The sequence below is a fragment of the Zosterops lateralis genome (assembly GCF_965231275.1).
Source record: "Zosterops lateralis genome assembly, chromosome: 28".
Lineage (NCBI taxonomy): Eukaryota > Metazoa > Chordata > Aves > Passeriformes > Zosteropidae > Zosterops > Zosterops lateralis.
The window spans coordinates 1,588,991-1,608,284 of record NC_139788.1 but is presented as its reverse complement, the minus strand read 5'-3'; the positions used below and the strand labels follow the sequence as shown (position 1 = coordinate 1,608,284).

The 19,294-nt window shown below is 50.3% G+C and overlaps 1 protein-coding gene across 4 annotated transcripts in view; it reads right to left on the bottom strand.

Moving 5' to 3' along the window:
- SCMH1 (Scm polycomb group protein homolog 1) overlaps window positions 1-19,294 on the bottom strand; it is a 55,099-nt gene that overhangs the window by 16,880 nt on the left and 18,925 nt on the right. For all 4 annotated transcript variants that reach the window (XM_083879444.1, XM_083879447.1, XM_083879445.1 and 1 more), the window contains exons 4-8: window positions 17,121-17,189; window positions 12,934-13,004; window positions 11,429-11,663; window positions 9,274-9,362; window positions 8,497-8,740 (exon numbers count right to left, since the gene is read on the bottom strand). In XM_083879444.1, coding sequence (XP_083735570.1) covers window positions 8,497-8,740; window positions 9,274-9,362; window positions 11,429-11,663; window positions 12,934-13,004; window positions 17,121-17,189 — 708 coding nt within the window. The remainder of the gene's footprint in view (window positions 1-8,496; window positions 8,741-9,273; window positions 9,363-11,428; window positions 11,664-12,933; window positions 13,005-17,120; window positions 17,190-19,294) is intronic.

Genomic DNA, 19,294 nt, shown 5'->3' with positions numbered 1-19,294 from the left:
GTCATTCAGCCACTCAGAGGAGTTCCCACTGTGCCTGTGCCCCTGGCAGCACATCCCTGGTCCCTGCTACAGGCACAGCTCCTGCAGGGATGGAGGAGCTGCCACAGGCTAAATTACATCTGGCTCAGGCCAGAGAGACACAGATTGTGACCTAGATTGGAGCTGTGTGCCCACAGCACTGCTGAGCACAGCCCTGAGCACAGCCCTGGACAGGAACTGCTGTTTTCCCTGGGGCTGATTCCATCAGACTGATGCAATGCACAGACATTTTTCTGACCCGGAGTGATTTAATGAAATGAGGTCTTATCCTCCCATAATCCAGCAGACTTGCCTGGCTTTTTGTTGGATTTGAACCAGAATCTGAGTAAACACCAGCCTGTGCTAATACATTTCTCTGGCCCTACCGGATGCACTGAGCTGTGAGAGGAGGAGACACCAAGAACTCCAGAGCAGAGTCTTCCCACCAGCTGTACCTGCACCTCAATGGTGCAGCCCCCAAAACACCTGAATTATTCACTGCTGCCCACCACACTGGGACTGAAACTGTTGCTTACAGGAGACTCTGCACAGTTGCTATCCACCCTCTGAGGGTTAGTCAGTGCTAGGAGGCAGCATTTCTCAGCTTATCTGAGACTTGTCACAGCTTGAAGAAGACAAAATGATGTCCTTGGGACAAGAATTACTGAGTCAAAACATGCAGAAAAATATGGAACAGAAAAGTTGAAGTTGCAGAAGGGTTTCCTGCCTTTCCCTCCTATTTACAAGGTTCATTTACCAAGAGCTGCAGGAGCACAAATCCCAAATTCCCATTTTCTGTGCCAAGGGCTCTGTACTCTCAGATGCAGCTGTAGTTCATGTGCTTCTGCCTGGAGATGTCCAGAATGGCCCCTGCAGTGTCCTGAAGTGCAGGGGGAGATCTCTGAGCACACCATTTGTGCCCACTCCAAAGCTCCTCTGGAAGATGTCCTGCAATTCTTCTGATAATTCAGTATTTCCTGCAGGGGTTCGTGTTCTCCAGCCTGAAGCACCTGTTTGAGCTGAGAGCAGAGGAGATCTCCAACACAGTGCTGGCATCCAAGCGCTGCAGGACCTGTTCTCATGACGAGCTCTCTCTTCTCATAAAGATACACTTTCTTTTCACACAAGATTTGTCTAGCTGCAGGTTTTGACTACCATAAAAAGGTTCTTTTATGCACTAATCCCTTGCCAGTGGTTAAACAGTAGCACACAATGAAACCCAAACCCACACTCCCCACAACTCTCCATCCCATCCATCCTCACCATGAGACTGCATCAATTTTTTTTTTTGGGCAGGACATCCACAGGCACATGAAAATCTGTAACTTCAAACTCAAGCAATGCCTTTTGTGCATTTATTGAACCTGAGACAGGCTCTGAACATTCATCATCAGTGTCCCAAGGCTTAGAAATCTGCCTGGTTTGGAGCAACTGTTGGCACACACTTGGATGAGTCTGCTCTGCCACTACAGATGCCACTGTACATCCCCCTGGCACGAGCTGTGCCATTTTATATGGTTGTTTTATTTGTTTTCCCAGTTGTTTAAAAAAAAAGTCTCAAAAGTCACAGTGATATCACCAAACTGCTGTTTGCTATTTGCAGAAGTGTCACATTTTCAGCCTCTCAGCAGCATTCCCGTGTGCCCTGAACCATATTGGCACTTACACCCAGTGCCCTCTGTAAGAAGCAGCTCAGCAGAGACCCTGCAGACCTTGGCAGGTGTTCCCAGCACCCTGTGCCATGTCTCAGAGGTGTGGGACAGCACAAAACAGAGCTTCAGTGACTTGCTTCAAGTGCCAGAGTAATAACTGAACTGCAAAACAGCCCAAGTGTCCCAGCTCTGATTGTAACCACACACAGAGATGTGGAAAAGAACAGGAGATTCCAGTGGGTGTCACTGGAGGAGAAGACAAAAACACTATTCTAGACGTACAGGGTGTACTTACACAATTAAACATCAGAACTCAGGACTCAAGAGACCTCTGCATCTCCAAGGCTGCCCTTGGTTCACCTCAGTCTGCCCTATTCACCCAGACATTGGCTCAACCCAAGCAGATGATTCTACCCAAGCACCGAGTGCACCTGCTAAAACATTTTCCAAAACATAACAGAGGTACTACCCAAAAACACAGCACACAAGAGCAATCTGAGCCACCTGGGCAGTGTCAGTCCAGCTGCTGCAACAGAAACCTGGAGAGGTCTGGACTGGCCAGAAACCATGTGGAAGGATGTGACACAGCCTCATCTGCCTCCAAGATCCTCACCAAAGGCTTTGACAACACCTCCAGAGCCTTGGGATAAAAAGAAAGGTTTCTAAAGGGATAAATCAAGGGTTACAAGAGGTAGGGGAAAATAATCATCCTCACAGAGGAGAGATATTTATGTGGGGAATACAGGGATGTGTATTCCACACTGCTCATCCATGAGTGACCTGATGAGGGGATGAGAGGTGGGAAAGTTGAATAATTTGCCCTTCCAGGGCAGGCAGGAGTGTGGCAGCCCATGAGCAGACTGAGTTTCAGGGAGGTGACCATCCCAGCCATAAGCAGAAAACATTGAATGTGGGGAAACCCACTCCTGCCTTCAGTGCTGGGCTCTGAGCTGCCTCATCCTCCTTCAGGATGGAGAATTCAGGCTGCAAAACTCACTACGCAAAGAACATCAGCTCAACACACAGCAGTGGCCACAAAGAGCCAGAGAGAGCTTCCACTTGGGAAAAATGAGAGACCAGAACACTGCGTGTCACCAACTAATAAAAATCCCAGATTTACTGGTTCAAATCAAGCAAAAAGCCTGGAAAACAGCTAATGTTTGGGTGCTCATTTCCACAGAGCTACAGACTTTCTTTGGACATTCCAAGACAGCACCATCCCTGCTCTGCTGAGGACAAAATAAACACAGAGAAGTGACTGGCTGGTGATCAGAGACACACAGTGACAGCCTGTGCAGAGCAAGGATGACCAAATTGTTGTCCTCAGCAAAAGTCATGTCCAGTTTTGTGCTGAGCACACGGATTTCCTTAGTCCCAAAGCCAGGTCTTCATTTCTCTTCCACACAGGAAAGAAATTAACTGCTCTGTACCCACTGAGTAGCATTGGGAAATGAACGGGGAAACTGAGTCACACATCTTTCCTATAAAACCCTGCAAAGTCTGGCACTTGGAGAGGGAAAATGGCCTGTCCCACCACTGGAACTGCCAAGCAAGTTCTCCCTCAACAGCTGGGGGAACAGACCTAAGTTGCCAGAGTGCATTTTTATGGAATCCAGAAGCTTCATCCTGAACTCACAGGATGTGTTATAGAGATCAGACCTTTTGCACTTTGTCATTGTTCTTCTCTTGATCTTTGGTATTTTTATAACTTCTGAGCTTTAAAAAATAACAGAAGTTGGAACAAACCACACTCACCTGGCACTCTCCTCACTCTCTGAGCACTGATAAGTTGAAGGTATGCTGCTAATATTTAACCTGGAAGCCAAAGCTAAAAAAAGAGCTTCAGAGAAGATCAGAAGAAGCAGAAACCCCAGGAACTGCCCTGAATAACCTGAACAGGGCAGGAGTACAGAGCCATTCTCAGTGTGGGGTTTTGGAAACCCCCTGGCAGTTCTCTCCCAGGGGCAGGAGATGTTTTCAGTCAGTGTGGCTGTAGTGGCACACGCTTTCACTGATGAGTGTCCTTGAGACAGCTGAGTATAAATAGCAGCAGAGCTGTGCAAACTTCCCAGGGACTGCATTTTTGGGAAGAAACCAAAGCTCTGTCCTGCTGCAGGTGTGGCTCAGGTGGGTTTGGGCATGCTGCCCAAGATGAAGGCTCAACAGGCTGTGGGCTGCACATCCCAGCTCAGTCCTGAAGAGACAGTAATTAATATTTTCCCATCTCCTCCAAGCAGGAATGCACAGGAGCTCACCTGAGTGTTACCCTGCCAACTACTCCTGATGAGGCTCCTCTTCCCCCACCACTATGTTCTCACTCTGAAGAAGGAAGAGAAACCAGCCAATATCCAAAATAAAATAATAAAATGCACATTACCTTTGCCCCTGGGCAGGAAACCTGGCAGCTGATCATCATATTCCTTTGAGGAGATTAAGCAGTTAAACAACAAACGACATGACAGCAACGGTGGTGAGAAACGAAGAGCTTCATGAAATTTCTATCCAGGGTCATTTTGGAACCTCCTGGAGTCACCACAGGCAGCTCTGGTCCTGGGAACCCCCTGGAGTCACCACAGGCAGCTCTGGTCCTGGGGTCACACAGGACTCTGAGCCCAGCATGGATGGAGCTCTCTCTCAGCTTATCCTCATGGTAACTACCCAAAATTATTCACATTTGTTTGCCCTGCAAGCAGAGGAGGCAGGAGCTGAGCCCAGGCAGAGGAAACAGGTCTGGGAGCTCACACAGAGCTGAGCAGTGTCCCCAGTGCCCTCAGCCAGCTCCCACCAGCCCTGGCACTGGGGCAGAGGATGAGCTCTGTGTTAGCTCTGCCCTGCCTGCCTGGGCTGAGGGCTTTCTGCCAGCTGGGCTGCAGCCAAGGCAGCAATTCCAGTCCTCCAAATTCCAGAGCTGCAGCAGCTCCCAGCTCTGATTGTCCAGCTTTAACGCTTTCACTGCTGCCCCTCTCCCCCAGCACAGTCACTCCTCTCTGTGTCACAGAGAATGCAGAAGGGTGGAATAGGGAGCAGAAAACCCATCAGGAACTCCAGAAAAACTCAGCATCATCCAGGAATAGCACAGGGACTTTCTGAGATAGACACTGAGGGCTTTACCTGTGTCCCTGGGCAGGTGTGTCCCTGCTTCCTTGTGCCCAAGGTGACAGGACTTCCGTGCCCTCCAGCAGAAACACAGGAAATATGGGAGCAGATTTACACTGCTACAGAGAAACAGGTGTCTATCTGTGTCTGTGTGTGGGCAAGGTCCTTTCACAGGTATGGATTAAATCCAGATTTCTCAGGATGGAGAAAATGAGATGCTTTGCAAGAGCCCAGGAAGATTGTCAATGCCAGCAGCACTGCTGGGATTGTGCACACAGCAACTGGCACTCAGCTCTAGGAGATTCCTCTAAAGGTCTCACACTTTTTTAACCAAATCCCAATAAAATTCTTGATACTGTGGCACAAACCCTAGAAAAAACGCCTGCATTTCTCCAAAACTTAAAGCTGATGTTTAAGTAAGAGCCTTTTCTTGCACAAAGACACAGATTGTGTGGAAATTCTCAGATGCCTGAGCCCACAATCACACACCCAGGCAGAAAGCCCCATCCCACCTGCCCAGGCCTTTCTGCCAGCCCATGTTCCTTCACCTGGCAGAGACAGACCCTTCAGCCATCACCTCCTCAGCTGAAGAGCTCAGAGCACAAAGCCTCCATGCAGAGGTACCTAAGGCCCTGCTTTGGCTGCTCCTCCCCCAGGGGCTCACAATTCTCCACCCCACAAACCACTTCAGAAAGGAAAACAACTTCCCACAGATCCTCTTCCCTGACTACAAAGAACTGAGCTTTCCTCTGTCTGTGATTGGCTGTGAACTCCCAAATTTCCCATGAATTACAGAGGCAGACACATCTCCTCTCCACAAATCCATGCCTTGGCTGAGGGGGATTTCCCTCATCCCATCTCCCCCCTGAGGGCAGGTGGCCCTAGAAATGACAATCATTAACCAGCCTCTTACCTGTTTCTTCTTTGTTCTCATCGATTTTATCACATTTATTTCCCTCTTTGTTTCCCTGAAGCTCAGCAGCTGCACCTCCATTTCTGTGTGCATCTCCCTCTCTCTTTCTCCCCAGCCATGATTTAAGGTAATTAAACAACCATCCTTATTCTTTAGGTCGATCCTAAATATTGATTTTCTGCACTGCTTATAATGAGGAGAGACTCTCCAAAGCAGCTTCCCAAAATCCACTCTTCACTTATGGCAGTGACCTGTCCTAAGAGCCCACAAAGAGCAGGATGGTTAGAGAAAGTAAAATTCATGCAAATGTTTTTTCAAAGCAGTGGGTTTGGCTCTGTTCCCGTGGCCAACATTGGGCATGGGGAACTGGGAAGGGGCACAGTCATGCAGGCTGTTCCTCCTTGCTCTCTGACCTTCCTCTCCTTCTTTAACACACACATATTCCCAAATGAAAGCTCCCTGGAGTGGCTGCCTGGGCTCCAGCTCCACCAGCTCCCTGCTCAGCCACTCCAGCTAAGCAAACACTGCTGGGAGTGGGAGACCCTGGGGATGGAGAAGCACCATGCCTGGGAGAAGCCCTGCACTCCTCCACCTCTGCTGGCAGCCAGCAGCACAGACAGATCAGAGCTGAATGGAGTTTCCAGCATTAAATAAACATGCCTGCCCTCTTTGAAGTTCTGCTTCCCTTGAACATGAGCTCATTCCACCAGGCCTCTTTTTGCCCAGCCCCAGGAAGCCACGGGGTTACTCATTCTCCATGGAGTTAACTCTTCACAGGATTCCTCAGCTTCCATAGAGTTAACTCTTCACAGGATTCCTCAGGGAGTAAGCTCACAGGATTTCCCAACTTCCACAAGGGCCTGGTCCAGTTAGTCCAGTATATGAGCACAGTATTTCCACAGCAGCACTTGACTGTCTGTGTGTCCCTCCTGTTTTCTTCAAGAGGAATTCCCACCAGGAAAGGGAAACTGCCCAACTCCACCACACAGTCCTGCAGGCTCCAGGCTGGCACACAGAGAAAGTTTACTGGAGCTCAAGGAAAGGGCAATTCCTCTGTGCTGATGCATCCTCCAATCCTGCCAAGAGCAGCACTCTCAGGTCTGGGAGGACCATGCTCAACCCTCCACCACAGCAGGGCTGGGGAGTGAGGAAACACAGGAGGAATTTCATTCCCAGTACTCTGTTCTTTTGGTTTAATCCCACAAAGTGTAAGTCAGAAATTCTTGGGCAGGAAAGGGAGCAGACAGTCACAAGAGGGAGAAGTAAAACCACAAAGACGAGGCTGATCTCAACTCCCGGGCATTTTTTGCATGGTTCATGTAACCCCTGCCAAACTCTGCTCTTGTCCCAGGAGTTGAGAAAAAAAAAAAAAAGGACAAAGAGAGCAGAAATCTGCTTGAGAGTGAGGGCTGCCTGTGAGTGGGGAGATGTGACTTTTAGGGGGTCACTATTTTTGCACATGGAGCCGATGGGAAAGGGGAAAGCCATCAGAGCAAAGGGGGAAGCACAAACTTCCCAGGATGGCACAATGGGCTCTTGTGTCTGGATAATTGACTGGGCTCTGCTCACTCACAGCTTCAGCCCCTGGCAAGAGGAGGCTGGGGAGGAACAGAGCTGCCTGTGCTGGGGCTGTGGGTCAGACAGAGGTTCCCACTTCTCCCGAGAAGGTGGATTCCACTGTGCTCCTGAAACCTTCCACCCCCAGGTCACTGCCAGGAAAGCTCCCACCAAACACAAACATGTCTTGAGCCACTCAGCAGCACCTGAGAGACACCTGGAGATGCCTGGTGAGAGCCCTGAGTGCAGGGCAGGCACTGGCTGAGAGGGCCCCAGTGCTCTGCAGGGCAGCAGCAGGAGACACAACCAGCCAGGAGAGAGGGAGAGGCTGGGAACATCAAGGCAAAATGTAGAAATCCAAGATAAAGAGGAATTATTTTCAGTTAAGGGGAGCCCACAGCTTGGCTTGCACACAGATCATGAGAGATAACCTCAGGCATCCACTGAGACCAGTCCTGCAGCCTCAAGCACAGACCTGGCCCATGTCAGGGACACAGGGCAGCATGAGCTGACCCAGGACTTCCAAGAGGAACAGTCTTGTCAGAGAAATGCCTTTCCTAAGCAATCCTTCAGCTCTGGCAGAGAGGTTGTTCTCCTGCTCCTCATTTCATTGACAAGCACACACAGGGCTTGCCAGCCAGCAAATGCCAGAGGGATGTGTTTGGGGACAATGACAGCCCCCTGAGCCCAAACACAAATGTGATGTGAGAAAACTTGAGGCATATCTAAGAATCAAACCAGCCTTTGCAAGGCATCAAGTTCCCCAGCACTGCTCCTACCCAACAATCACAGCCCCAGTAGGAACAAGGCAGGTATGACCTGCTCCACACCTGCTTTGTCCACGTTCACAGCAAAGGCAGACCAAGAAAACTGTCCAAAGCACAAAGAGGCGCAGACATGCAGCTTCATAATTCTCATTATTCCAGCCCCTCCCTGAGAAAAACCGCATAGGAAAATGTGGTTCAAAGGCGCAGGAAAAACTTCAAGGAAATTCCTGGAGAGGAGCAGACCTCAGCAATGTTGTACAGCACCATCCCTCCCCAGAGCCATCATCCTGGCCATCTTTATGGCTAGCTGCTCCTCAGCACCTTGGTGCCAGGCTGTTTCAGGTCTGATCACCTGTACCTTTACCACGCATGATGCAGCACAAAAACCAGACAGGGCACCCAGGTGTCCTTGCTGCCAGTCTCTGCCTGCTTTTGCTGCTCTTTGAGAGCTGAGTGGAGGAGAAAGACAGCTAAGCAACAACGTGGGCCTTACCTTTTGTACCAGGGGGCTGCAGATTATCTCCAGTCAGCGAACACCAGCCTACGGGAAAGATGTCCCGGGAATCATATCGGCACCAGTAATCGAAGGCACCTCTCCAGCCATCAAATGTTATCAGGACCTCAGAACCTCTCACCTCCCCAATGGTGGCCGGGCAGATGAAGTGAGGGTTCTTCCTGTCCACTGCTTCCAGCTTCATACCTGTCTTGAAGAAGTTTTGGGAAGGAGATGGTGGTTCCTACAAGAAGAAGTGGAATATATGCTCAAAGGGGATGTGGCAGTGCCTCCCCACACCAGGGCTGTGCCCTGTCCAGCAAACTCACCTCCACAAGCAGCTGAAGGGAGTCAGTGGGCTGGATTTGAACCCCAGTAGGTGTGCACACACTGAATGGCTACACAGCCACTGCACTTTAATCAAGAGGCAGCAAAACCCACTACTCACTGCTCTGCCCTCAGCCAAACCCAGGGAGTGGGACATTTCAGAGCAGTGCTGATGTTCCCACCTTGTATCCCCCACTTTGAGCAGCACCTGCAGCTCCAGTGAAAAACCAGCTCCTGCCTCAAGCCCTAATGCTGAAGCCCAAGGCCCTTCCTTGGCACACCTCTGGCTACACCTTGACATTGGAGAGGACACAGGTCTGTCCTAGAGCAGAGCTGTGCAATGTCACCTCCTATGGGACCAGCACATCTCTCAGGAGACACCAGCTCTGAGTCTGGTGCTCTGCAGTGAAGGGACCATTGCCAGAAGGAGCTGCACAAATGGTGAAATACCTTGTGAAAAATCCGGACAGGAGCCATCTCTGCTCCATTCAGAGTCTTCAGAAGGAACATGGGCCAGGAGGAAGCGTTCAGCCGGAAGCCTGAGGGGAGGGAAGCAGAGATGGAGACTTTGAGACTGTGGGGATTGATGGATCTGGCAGCACATGCCTGCTCTTAATGGGAACTCACACAATTGTGATCTCATACCACCCTCCTCCCAAGCTGAAGTCAGGTGGGACTTCAGCCAGATATTCTGAATGCAAAGCATTTGTGTTATTGAAAAGAAACATGTGGAAACAGCTGTCTGACTGCAATATCCACTTATCCTAACAATCCCATTGACCCATTGACCATCCAGGCAGAGCTCTCTGTGCAGCTCAGTGCTGCCAGCTCCAGTGATCCTGCTGCAAGGGAGACATGAATCAGCAAGTGCACACTCAGGCTATGGAATTCCTGCCTCAACAGGGAATCACAGCTTCTGGGTGGCCTCCTTCACCTCTAGTGAGAGCTGCAGGCAAGCTAAGCTGAAGAAATAGAGGCTGTGACTTGGCTGGGAAACAGATTTAACTGTTATAGGGAAGGATGGCAGGTTTTGGCTCAACACCTGCTGTGAAAAAAACGTGGAGAAATAACAGGAAGGGGCTTATGGGAAGAAAAAAAGCAGTTTCACATGCTCTGAAGCATGTGGCACTGACTATGACTGTACACCAACAGAAGGCTACAGATACGACAAAACATCTTCTTTGCTAAACTCTGCTAAATTGCAGGCAATTTCTGCTGCTCAGATGTGACTGGTCTCTGTTTGAGGGGTTTTGAAGGTAATCCTGGCACTGGACCTGGACCAAGAACATGGCAAAACTTTGCCAAGGTTGCAGTGCTCAGCACAGGTCATCCTGCCAGCCCTGTCAGATCAGCTTGGAAAACAACCCAAATAGCCACAACCGCAGGGGATGGGAGAGCTCAGCTCTCAGAGTGGCAAAGAAAATGTTTTATGTGAATCATAAAATATCCTGGGCTGAAGGGGACCCACCAGGATCATGCAGTCCAGCCCCAGGCCCTGCCCGGAGCCCCCAACAATCCCCCCTGGGCATCCCTGGAGCTCAATCCCAAAGGCTCCTGGAGCTGTGGCAGCCTTGGGGCCGTGCCCATTCCCTGGGGAGCCTGGGCAGTGCCTGAACCCTCTGGGGGAAGAGCCTTTCCCTGCTCTGCAGCTTCAGCCTGCCCTGGCCCAGCTCCAGCCCTGCCCTGGGTGCTGTCCCTGGAATTATCTGTGTAAAGAAAGAGCAGCAGCAGATGTGTGCACATGGAAAATACCACAGGAAACAGAAAATCCTTGCTGGGTTTTCTAGGCCCTTGAACTCTGCAGGCAGGAAGGACAACTGCAGCACTAGCTCAGTTACCTGCCTTCATGCTGGGTACAAAACCATCCAGTTCCCCATCCTGCCATGGGCAGGGACACCCTCTATCATCCCAGGCTGCTCCAAGCCCCATCCAACCCAGCCTTGAACAATCCCAGGGATGGGATAAGCACAGCTTCTCTGGGCAGCCTGTGCCAGGGCCTCCCCACCCTCACAGGGAAGAACTTTTTCCTAATATCTCACTTAACCATCATCTGCACAGGGTTAAGGAGGTGACACAGACCAGAGGCAGGGATGGGGAGCAGCACTCCCAGACCTGTCCCCGGCACACCCAGGGCTGTTTCACCTGAGCTTCGAGCCCTCTGCTGGCCACACCCAGCACGGCACAGCAGCGACACACCCGACAGGCCTTTGGGAGACACGGGCAGCAGAAAACACTGAATGGTTTGGGTTGGAAGGGACCTTAAAGATCAACCAGTTTCACCCCTCTGCCATGGGCCGGGCACCTTCCACTATCCCAGGTTATTCCAAGTCCTGTCCAAGCTGGTCTTGAACACTTCCAGGGATGGGGCAGCCACAGTTTCTCTGATCAACAATGCAAACAGGGCAAGCAGCTCACATTGGTGCAGGGAGAGTCTAAAGGATCTCCCTGTCCATGTCTCTGTGTGGAAACACACACCTGGTGTGGTTCATACACCTTGTGTCTATCCCAGAGTAGCCAGGAGCAAACCGCGGGCCTCTGCCCCAAGCACAGCTCTATAAAAACCCCCAAGCTTTTCCCCAACCATCAATTTGACCCTCCAGCTCACCCAGTGGAGGCTGCAGCATGCCTCCATTCTTCTCACAGTTGCCAATGGGCTGGATCTCAGCAGAGTCCACCAGCCTCCAGAAGTCGTTCTTGTTGTCGCTGCCGTCGAGGCGCAGGCGCAGGCGGGCGCCCGTCAGCCCCACCACGGTGGCGATGCAGGTGGACGTGGTGTTCCGGGGGTCCTGGGCCTCCAGCTTCATGCTGATCTTGAACTCGTTTGCAGGTGGAGTGTAGGACTGAAAATGAGTGGAATGGGGGGTGGTCAGAGTGAGGATTTTGCCAATGAGTGCACCAGCTCAGGCTTCAGTGTTAGGAGCGCCCAAATGGAGTTTGCTGAAGGCTGACAGCCCCTCCAGGCACAGCACAGAGCAGGTACCACAGAGAACTCAGCAAGCCCTGGCAGGTCTGTAACAGACCCCCATCCTTCCATCCTGCATCATTTAGGCAGCTAAAGCCTGTTCTTTTGGAATAACAAAATCATTAATGCTGGAAAACACCTCTAAGATCATGGACTCCAGCTGTTCCCACAGTACTGCCAAGCCCACCACTAACCCATTGCTTCTAAGCACCACAACTACAAGTTTTTTTAACACTTCCAGGTATTGGGGTTCCATCAGTGCCCTGTAGAGACATCTCCTTGGCCTGATCACCCTTTCAGTGAAGGAATTTTCCTGATACACAACCTGACCCTCCCCTAACACAAGTTGAAGCTGTTCCCTCTCCTCCTGTCCCTGTTCCCTGGGAGCAGAGCCCAATCCCACCTGGCTGTCCCCTCCTGTCAGGGCTTGTGCAGAGCCACAAGGTCCCCCCTGAGCCTCCTTTTCTCCAGGCTCAGCCCCTTCCCAGCTCCCTCAGCCCCTCCTGGGGCTCCAGACCCTTCCCCAGCTCCCTCAGCCCCTCCTGGGGCTCCAGACCCTTCCCCAGCTCCACTTCCTTCTCTGGACATGCTCCAGCCCCCTTATTGTGAGGGGCCCAAAATCCCAGGATTTGAGGTACAGCCTCACCAGTGCCCAGTATAGGGGATTAACCCTCTCCTGGGAAGACTCACCCACACAGACACTTCTGTTCCCCTCTGCCTGGACCCAGGTGTCCCACACTGATTCCCTCCTGCACCCCCTGTATTCAGTACAAGCATCTCTGGGCTCAGCCCCTGCTGCCCAGGGGCTGCTATTCTGTCACAACAATTGGGTGAATCCTGCTGAAAATCTCCAGATTGAGCAGGATCCACCAAAAGCTGGATCCCAGCCTACTCAGGACACTTCCTCCAAGGGCCCATGCTAGACAGAGTAACAGCATAGTTGTGTTCCCAACATGCACATCTGAGAGGAAAATTTGTGCTTCTCTAAATGTATCTTTTTAATCTTTGCTTCAGCACTTGGATTTCTGTTAAATCTCCAACATCCTTAAATATCTTCCTTGCCAAACCAGAGGCCTATCCCAGGCACAGAGTTCTGGGGTCTCCAGTGAACCCATAGCCCTCGACTTTTCTTGTTTTCACCCTCTTACCTGCTTGAAACAATGGGCAGGAGCTGGGATGGCACATGTCTCTTTGAGGTACTTCTCCCAGGTGAAGTGACCTGAGAAGTAAAAAAAAAAAGATTCAAATAAGAACAGATGAGCAAAATTCTCAGCAAAAGACCTGACCAGACTCCTAAACCAGCAGTTCTGCACTTCTCACAGAGGAGGTGCTCACAGGCAACACGTTTTCACCAGGAACCTCTGATGCTTGTGAGCACAGAAGATTTACAACTGCGACTGACAGGCAGAACAAAGCACGGCGCTGCCTTCGGCATCCTCCTGCCCTGGCTCTGCTGGGAAGGGGCTGCACAGAGTCAGGATAACAACCTACAACTTAATGGAAAACACCCAGCGCAGATGGGAGTCTGTGGAGGCTTCCAGACAACCGGCCCTTAAAAACCATTCATTAAACACATCACTCAGTCTGGGAATTGCAAACAGTCACCGTGGGCTACGAGCGGCACAGCTTGGGGGTTGGAATGAGATTATCTTTAAGGTCATTTCCAACCCGAGCCGTTCTGTGATCCCATGGTCCTAAATCATGGATTTAGAACAGGAATTTGGATGGTCCCCCTGGTCCAGCACACACAAAGCCCACCCCATGGCCAGGGATCAGCCCAACCCCAGTAATAAGTGGACAGGTCAGCAATTAAATTCCTGAAGTGCCATGAAGTCCACAGGATGGGAGCAGGAATCTTCCAAAGAGGGATTTACTGAGCTCAATACCTCACATCCAACATCAAGTCCCTTTCCACCAAGTGCTGCTGCCAAGGGAAGCTCATTTCATCCTTGCCTGCACCTTCCTCATGTACAGCAGGAAGGGTAAAAGCAGTTATGCCACCCAGGGAAAAAACCTGTTATTAAATGAGGAATTAAAAGCTCCTGTGATCCGAGCAAATCGTGACTTCTGCCATTTAAACTGAGCAGCTGGGAGAGGAACCTTCCAGCATGACATTCACTTGTATTCATCCAAACAGCTCCCTGGAGACCACTGTTTTCAAGGCATTTCAAGAGCATTGGTGGCAGCACAATTAAAGTCAGCCACTGCTTCCCCCAGTCACGGCAAGTTCTTAATCAGCCTATTTTCAAAACAAAAGCTACATTAAGAGCCATTTTAGCTGCTGCAGCACACACCACACCTCTGAAAATTGAGGCAGTGAGGTCAGCACAGGTTGGTTCAGCACTGCCTCGTGCACAGAGGAGCTTTCAGAGTCTACAAGCTTCAAATAAATGCAAGGAACGCTGCTTTCTCAGCACCTCCCATGCAGATGACTAGCACACTGTTAAAAATGGGGAAAATGAACAGAAAAAAATACAGTTTCATTGCCACACTGGCTGAGTATGGCTGTTTCCAGACTGACAGCACTCTCCATGTCCCCGAGTGCTCAGCTCCATCCACTGGCACATATTTTCCTTTCAGCCACAGTCTCACACTGGGTGAATGAAGAAATTCAGTGAGTTACTGCAATGATGCTCTGACAAAACCAAAATCCTTTTTGCTTTAATTGAAGATACGATTTTACACTTGGTTCTGTCAATGAAACTCTTTGTATGAATAATGTGGAATAAACACCCAGGCAAAGCAAAGCCAAGCACTCCTGGCCTGGAAATGCCTTGTGCATCTCACTCCTTAATTCTGGGCTCATCTCAGACCAGGGTGGCCCTTCAGAGGTGCCCAGGTGACAGCACTGGGTCAGCAGTGCCACTCTCAGCCCCAGGCCCTGAGACAGCAGCTTGAACAGGATCAGCTGTGCTTGACAATTTTATTAAAAAAAACCCAAAAGCCTCCTCTCAGCTGGTTTCAATCCATCACTCTTAAAAGTTGTCATGGTTTTAATCTTTCCACTTTTCACTCCCTCCACAGCAAGCCAGGCCATCCTGCTCCCTGCAGCAGCTCACCCCACAGCCGAGATCCATCCTGCACAACCCCAGTGGGAGCAGAGAATCTCTGAGACAGCTGCAGGCCTCCAAAAATAGCATCTGGACATGGAACTTATTTGAGATTAATTCTAAAGCCTGCTGGGATTCAACCACTGTATGAAGACACACACAGCACGAGGAACTGCAGCTTCTCTAGGACCTGAGCATGAAGCTGTGCCAGGGCAGGCTGAGGCTGCAGAGCAGGGAAAGGCTCTTCCCCCAGAGGGTTCAGGCACTGCCCAGGCTCCCCAGGGAATGGGCACGGCCCCGAGGCTGCCACAGCTCCAGGAGCCTTTGGGATTGAGCTCCAGGGGTGCCCAGGGGGGATTGTTGGGGTGCAGGAGCTGGGCTGGATCATCCTGGTGGGTCCCTTCCAGCTCAGGACATTCTGTGATTCTCTGATTCCTGTGACTAATGGTTCTCTTCCTTGCAAAGCAAAGCAGGAGCAGCAGAAGGACTTTTAAGAAAAGACAAAGCTGATACAGCAATGTTCAGCCTTCCCTCCCTCTCTCTCTGTTCACTACCAGTCACCCCCTTACACACAGATGGCACAGGTAAGAACAGAACCTGCACTTCTGTTTCAAGATTATCCTCAAATCAAGGTAGAAACTGTAGTTGGAAACTGCCACCACATCCTTTAGCATGAGAGGAACTTCAGGCCCTTGTCTCAAGTCCCTCTCTGCCTCTCTCCAGCCCATTGGATATTCTTCATAGGAAGAAATGAGAGAAAAACACTTAAATAAGAAACACCCTGTCTTTGCAATTACATCTGTGAGCCAAACAAAAAGCCAAGGATTGGGAACTCGTGTGACTCCCTGTGACTTGGCTGTGGAAATGTCACTGGGGTGACTGTCTGTCACTTGTGCTTGCCTTGGGAAAGCTCCTTGTCGTGTGCCAAAAGCAGATATTACTTCCAGGCAGAGAGTCAGATTTGGGCTCTGATGTCTTAACCTTCAAAAATATTTACTCCAAACAAAACACTCCACACACCCAAAGGGTCAAACTGCAGTAGTTGTGAACAATGCAGCTCTGCACCCTCATGTTTTGATTCTCTTCATGTTGCATTTAACATTGATCCTTTGCCCAGAATTTAAATGAAGACGGAGTTTCTGTTTATATCTTTAACTGAAGTCTGGTTTGGGCTCCATTAGCATTTTGGCTCCCGAGGGGTCATCAATCCAACTGAAACAATACATGTGTGTTTCAGGTCACATCTGTGAAGGAGAACGTGCCCTACCCAGATCAAGGCATCCCATTAGAGTCTGCAGCCCATATGTGTGGCTGCTAAGGAGCACCAAGGCAGCACATGAAAGCAGCAGAGTCTGAGCCAGCTCGGTGTGAAAATGAGCAGAGCATTGTCTGTCCAAGGTGACAGTGGCAGTCCCTGATGTCTGAGCATGGCCTCCTGAGGGGTCACAGCTCTCCCACAGGCACAGCTCCTGCCTGTCCCACCCTGCCCCTTTGCTCAGTTATCAATCCAGCTGCAGGTGCTCCAAGCATAACAGCTACAGTCAGTAACGTGAGCCCCACTGCTCAGTAAAATGTGACAATGTGCCAGTCAAAACTAACAGCTCTGAAACACCAGGGTGCTGTCTGGTCTGTCCTGCTCTCCTCAGAGGTGTGTCAATGGAGGTTTGAGCCAAAATCCTTCCAGCCTGGATTACAGGGTGCTCCGTGCCAGAAAAAATGCTGCACTTTTACCCTCTGACTGTGCAGAATCACAGAATGGTTTGGGTTGGAAGGGACCTTAAAGCCAATTCCTTTCCACTACCTGCCATGGGCAGGGACACCTTCCACTGTCCCAGGCTGCTCCAAACCCTGTCCAACCTGGCCTTGGACACTTCTAGAGTCAGCCACAGCTTCTCTGGGCAACCTGTGCCAGGGCCTCCCCACCCTAACAATGAAGAATTTCTTCTCAATATCCCATCTAACCCTGCTGTCTGACTGTGTGATGCCATTCCCATTGTCCTGTCACTTCAGATCCTTGTCCAAAGTCCCTCTTCAGCTCTCCTGGAGCCCCTTGAGATACTGGAAGAGGCTCTATGGTCTCCTCAGACCTTTCCCTTCTCCAGGCCCAAACCCTATAAGGATGTGCCCAAGCTTTGGGCAGTGATGAGCTGCTCAGAGTTTCTTGCAGGTGATTGCCAATCCTCACTGCTGCACCGTGCACTTGTCAAAAAAAAAATCTTCAGAAATCACAAAAGGGAAAGGGAGGGTGGAAAAAAAAGCTGGGAGGAAGAAAGGAGCTCTCTTACCTTGGTACTGGGAGGGAGACTCTGACGGGCGGCTGTGCTTGTGCTTTTTACCATCTTTCCAGTCTATGGCTGAGACAAGAAACAGAGCATTTGTGTCAGGGAAAGGAGCCAGATACACCCTTCTACACTCTCTGCTTCACAGGAACTTGTCATGACCCCAATAACATGGATGATTTGCCTCTATCTATCTCTGGGGTGTGCTCCCTTCCTCCCCACAGCTCGTGCAGGTACCTGACAGGAGGTATCTACATTTGCACCTCAATCCTTGTTTAATTCTCCCCAGCCACTGTTCTCCTTCAGTGACAAGCAATAACAAAGGACAGCAAACTGCTAGAGCTCCATCATTTCAGCTGTGAGAAGAAGGGCTTGAGAGGAACAAACATAACAGCCACTAAAAATGGCTCATGCCAATCTTTGGTGCAGAGTGGCTCTTTGTGTGTCAGCTCCACGTTATTCCACACAAGCAACCCCAACCCTTTGTGGTGATGGGGAGAAGATTTCTCTGAAAATCTCCACAAAAATTAAAGTTCTCAAGATAGCTCTGGAAAGTGATAGAGCAAGAAGTGGGGAATGCTCATCCCGGCCTCCAGCAGCCTCCAGCTCAAAGGAGGGATGAAAAATCCCTGTGCCAAGGCAGAGTTCACCCTGAGCCAGCTCCTCGACCTGCTGCTGCCAGGCTGGGCACCCTGGGAGTGCTGCTGCACTTCAGCTCCTTTATTTTACACACCATTTTTATACCTATTGTAGACAGCAGCTCGGTAGGGCCCTACAAAATGTACCTTGCCCCCATGAAAAGCAGTTCCTTGTGAAAGGAAAAGTTTTGAAATCTCCTGACATGTAGCTGGAAGAGGCAGGCTAAGAGCTGCTTCTGAAGTGGCCTGGGGTGTCTTAACGTGCCTGGAATGGCTTTGGGACAATTATTTTTGCAATCTTCTCTTCTTGGCGTGTTCTTTTCAGCACAATGGACAGGACAGCATGGAGGTTTTATTGCTCTGGAAAGTGATAGATCAAGAAGCGGGGGATGCCCACCCTTCCTCCAACAGCCTCCAGCCCAACAGAGGGATGCCAGATCAGCATCCCTTAAATGAACACAAGGGACATATGGAGTGTGGTCACAGTGTCACTAGACATGGGCCAGACAAAGAGCCTCCTTGGAGAGACATAAATGAATGAAAAGGATTGAAGGACACCCTTCCTAATAAATGCATTACCACGAGGCACACTATTGTGCCATCTCCCTAAGAAAGCAAGAATAAAGGACATAAAGTATTTAAGTCAGAAGCAAAAGGGCCCCCTGGGTGGGTAAGGCTCCCCTCAGTGCTGCAGGACAACTCTTAACAGCATCCATGCACTCAAAGGAGCTTCTCACCACACTCTGCAGGTGAAGTTACATTTGTTCTTAACCTTTAACATGCAAAAATCCTCATTAAGCAGGATACAAAAGCAGCAGAGAGAGAGAGAGAGAGAGAAACAAGAATTTCTGCAGACAAATAAAAAAAACCAGAGAAAGTTCAATGCATTATTAAAAAAGCAGGTAAGTAGGACAGAAACCCACATGTGCATGGTGGTGCAGGTGCTGCCTCTGCAACCTAGAGCTTGGCATTGTGAGCTCAGGTCACAGAGAAAGGCTGGCTGGGGGCTCCAGGAGCACAGGGAACAAGCTGTGAGTGAGGCTGAACCCAGCCAGCCCTGGCCTCAGCCACGCTGCTGACTAATCAACCGGCCTCCTTTATTGCCAAGCCCTCCAGCTGCCTCCCAGCAGGGTCTCCCCATTCCCTGCTTTCCTTCATTTATTTTCACTTCATTAAAGGACAAGCGGCGTTAGGAAGAGGATAATGCTGCTGTAAGATGAACCACGACAGAAGCAAAGGAGACGTTGAAAAAAAAAAAAAAAAATAAAGGGAGGAGAGAAATCGAGCATAGAAATCTCCTGCAATAAACCTTGGGAGTGTGGAGCAGATGTGAACAAAGAGCTGTGGAGGATGCTCCATCCTCTCGTTTCTCCCTTCCCCCCCTTCTCCATGTGATGAGATCACTCCAGTCAAACCCACATGCATGGCACAGCACTAAAGGAAATCAATATTTTTGTTAAGCACAAGAAGCCAGAGCAGGCAGCTCAGCTGCAGGCAGCCTGCCTGGCTTCACCCTTTTTGTCAGGGATGCAGGACCCAGGA